The sequence below is a fragment of the Panthera pardus genome, unplaced genomic scaffold (assembly GCF_024362965.1).
Source record: "Panthera pardus isolate Hobbes unplaced genomic scaffold, ASM2436296v1 HiC_scaffold_16, whole genome shotgun sequence".
Taxonomy (NCBI): domain Eukaryota; kingdom Metazoa; phylum Chordata; class Mammalia; order Carnivora; family Felidae; genus Panthera; species Panthera pardus.
In genome coordinates this window covers 102928239-102932272 of record NW_026526721.1, presented here as the reverse complement: position 1 = coordinate 102932272, position 4034 = coordinate 102928239, and the positions used below count along the sequence as shown (strand labels likewise).

Sequence of the window (4034 nt, the reverse complement as noted above, 5' to 3'; positions counted from 1 at the left end):
CCCCTGCTGCCTGTGCGCAAACCCAACAGCGGGGAATACAGACCAGTGCAGGACCTGAGAGAAGTCAATAAGCGGGTGATGGACATACATCCAACCGTTCCTAACCCCTATACTCTCCTGAGCGCCCTCGGTCCAGAAGAACAATGGTATACTGTTCTGGATCTAAAAGATGCTTTTTTCAGCCTACCACTAGCGCCTAAAAGTCAAGAGCTATTTGCATTCGATTGGACAGATCCAGACAGGGGCATAAATGGCCAGCTCACTTGGACCAGACTGCCACAAGGATTCAAGAACTCTCCGACCCTGTTCGACGAGGCTCTACATGAAGATTTAAGTGAGTACAGACAACAACACCCTAATATAACTCTCCTACAGTATGTTGATGATCTCTTAATAGCTGCCGAGACTCACCCGAAGCCTGCATCCAGGGAACTGAAGGTCTCCTGCGAACTCTGGGAACCTTAGGCTACCGCGCCTCAGCAAAGAAGGCTCAGATCTGCAAGTCAGAGGTAACTTACCTGGGTTACTTACTGAGAGGGGGACAACGCTGGCTAACGGATGCCCGGAAGGAGACTGTCCTTCGTATTCCCAGACCGCAGACACCACGACAGGTGAGGGAATTCCTAGGGTCGGCTGGGTTCTGCAGACTATGGATACCAGGGTTTGCTGAATTAGCAAAACCTTTATACCAGGCAACAAAAGATCAACAGCCCTTTAGTTGGACGGAAGAAGCCAAACAGGCCTTCCAATAAATTAAAACTGCTCTGCTATCAGCACCTGCCCTGGGACTCCCCGATGTCTCCAAACCCTTCCACCTATATGTAGATGAAAACTGAGGCATAGCTAAGGCGGTGCTAACCCAGCATTTGGGCCCTTGGCGCAGGCCAGTAGCCTATCTGTCTAAAAAGCTAGATCCAGTGGCCGCCGGATGGCCACCCTGTCTCCGGATGATTGCAGCCACTGCCCTAATGGTAAAGGACGCAGATAAGCTGACCATGGGCCAAGAGCTACAAGTCATCACCCCGCATGCCATCGAGGGCATCCTCAGGCAGCCGCCTGACCGATGGCTGAGCAATGCCCGACTCACTCATTACCAGGGACTGCTGTTGAACCCCCTCAGGGTCATCTTCACCCCCCCAACGGCCCTGAACCCAGCATCACTGCTGCCAGACCCAGACATGGGAACCCCACTTCATGACTGCGCCGACATACTGGCTCAAGTTTATGGGGTCCGGGAGGACTTGCAGGATCAGCCATTATCGGACACAGACGCCATCTGGTTTACCGACGGAAGCAGCTTCGTTCACCAAGGACAAAGGTATGCGGGGGCGGCCGTGACTTCAGAGACCGAGGTGGTGTGGGCAGAAAACTCTACCCCCCGGAACCTCAGCCCAGAAGGCAGAGCTAATAGCCTTAACCCAGGCCCTAAAGTTAGGAAGAGACCGCAAGCTAACCGTGTACACTGATAGCCGATATGCCTTCGCCACCGCTCATGTACATGGGGCGATATACAGAGAACAGGGGCTCCTCACAGCTGAAGGGAAAGACATCAAAAATAAAGAAGAGATTCTAGCCCTGCTAGCAGCCTTATGGGAACCCAAAAAGCTAGCGATTGTGCATTGCCCAGGACACCAGAAGACAACCGACCCAGTTTCCTGGGGCAACAATTTGGCCGATCAGACTGCAAAAATCATAGCTCGGCCCCCAGCGCAATTACTGACCCTACAGCTGCCAGACCCCGGACCCCGGGAATTGCCCCCCAGCCCTGAGTATTCAGAAAGCGACATTCAATGGATGAGTAAACTTCCTATGACCCGAATCAAAGATGGCTGGTGGAGAGACTCCAAAAGCAGCATTATACTCCCAGATAAACTAGGATGGCAAGTTCTAGAGCGGATCCATCGCAGCGCCCACTTAGGTTCCTGGCGAATGTTGGACTTACTGAGACAGACCAGACTAAAAATCAGAAATGTCTCTGATAAGGTCGATCAAGTAGTCACTAAATGTACAGTGTGCCAACTCAACAATGCGAGTAGCAATCCTCAGACAACAGGGGTAAGACAAAGAGGGAGCAGACCGGGGACCTATTGGGAAGTAGATTTCACTGAGGTAAAACCAGGAAAATATGGATATAAGTATTTGCCAGTTTTTGTAGATACCTTTTCAGGATGGACTGAAGCCTTTCCAACCAAGAATGAAACGGTGCAGATTGTAGCCAAAAAGATCCTAGAAGAAATCCTGCCCAGGTATGGTTTTCCAGTAATGATAGGGTCAGACAATGGACCTGCATTTGTCTCTAAGGTAAGTCAGTGACTGGCTTCCATACTTGGGGCTGGTTGGAAATTACATTGTGCATACCAACCCCAAAGCTCAGGACAGGTAGAGAGAATGAACAGAACATTAAAGGAGACCCTAACCAAATTGACCATGGAGACTGGAACTAATTGGGTGGTCCTTGTCCCCTATGCTCTGTTCAGGGTGCATAATTCCCCATACAAACTGGGACTCACACCCTATGAAATAATACATGGTAGACCACCCCCCATCATCCCTAACCTAAAAGATAACCTTGTCAAAGCTGAGAACGATAATAGTCTTGAATTTTTGTTCTCCCTACAAGCCTTGCAGAGGGTCCATGAAGATGTATGGCCCAAATTAAAGGAACTCTATGAGACTGGACCCCCGCCTATTCCTCATCAATTCCGGCCAGGGGATTGGGTCCTCGTCAAACGTCATCGGCAGTGAACTCTGGAGCCCAGGTGGAAAGGACCCTTCCAGGTCATCCTGACAATGCCTACTGCCATCAAAGTAGACGGAATCGCCACCTGGATCCATTTCACCCACGCCAAACCAGTGGACCCGTTCTCAGACCTCATCGGAACTTCAAAGACAACCTGGACTGTTGATCGGACTAAGGACAATCCTTTAAAATTGACCCTACGCCCCCAACGGATTGAGCCGTAACTATGGTACTTGCCCTCCTCTTGATTGTTCTGCAAATTCTGTCTGTAAATCCAAACCCCCACAACTCCTATAATTTGACATGGGAAATTACTAATTTAGAGACTCATGAAGTCTACAACAAAACCCTAGGAACTGCCCCATTAAATACTTGGTGGCCAGATTTATATTTTAATTTAGAAAAAATTAGTCCATTAGAAAAAATGGAAGGAGGTAAATGGAGGCAACTGCAAAGGAGGGTATCAATAAGTAGAAATGGATTTTATGCATGTCCGGGATTTAGGACGGGGGCAGTGAGGCACACATGTGGGGGGTTTGAAAACCTCTATTGCGCAGCCTGGAGTTGTGTCACCTCCAATGATAGGGAATGGAAGTGGGAAGTAAAACCCCAATTTATTGAAATGTCCTATGTCCAACCATGTACCCGCACCAGGTATGATGAAAACTGTAACCTTATTCATGTGAGATTTACAGAGGAGGGAAAAAAGGACAGGCGGTGGGTCTTAGGACTCACTTGGGGAGTCTACTTATATCAATATCCCCTCTTTGGGACTGCCATTCAAATAAAATTAGAAGTCTCCCCTCTTGTACAATGGGTGGGGCCAAATCAGGTATTAAAAAAGAGAAAAAAAAGAGACGAGCCTATCCCCAGGCAGATCCCCACTACTCCCTCCAGCAGGACCCCCGCCCTTACCCCAGGAGTAAAAGCACAAGCTGTCCAAGAAAATCAGAACCCAGAAGGCATAGACTCCCTATGGAAATTGCTAACAGCAGCGTATGAGGCCTTAAACCGATCGGACCCTGAGGCAACAAGGGCCTGCTGGCTGTTATGATATAAAAGCCCCCTTCTACGAAGCCATAGGTTTAGCTGCCCCTCTTTCACAGTTAGGAGAAGAGTCGCCAGCAGCTTGCAAGTGGAATCGAAAGGGCCCCGGCCTCACACTGCAAGCAGTCACTGGCAATGGGACTTGTATAGGAAAGGTCCCCTCTAGCCATATCCAGCTCTGTGCCCCGACTAATTACTCTATAGATGAATCTAAATGGATAATTCCAGCTCCTGACAGTTTGGTGGA

At 49.3% G+C, this 4034-nt stretch overlaps 1 protein-coding gene across 1 annotated transcript; it reads left to right on the top strand.

Moving 5' to 3' along the window:
• The first annotated feature begins 947 nt into the window (after positions 1-947).
• Positions 948-2898, top strand: LOC128777374 (uncharacterized). The gene is made up of 3 exons (XM_053904176.1): positions 948-1318; positions 1353-2301; positions 2621-2898. Exons 1-3 carry the CDS (start codon positions 948-950, stop codon positions 2657-2659), a joined length of 1359 nt encoding a protein of 452 aa, XP_053760151.1. The 3' UTR covers positions 2660-2898.
• The last annotated feature ends 1136 nt before the right edge of the window (positions 2899-4034 follow it).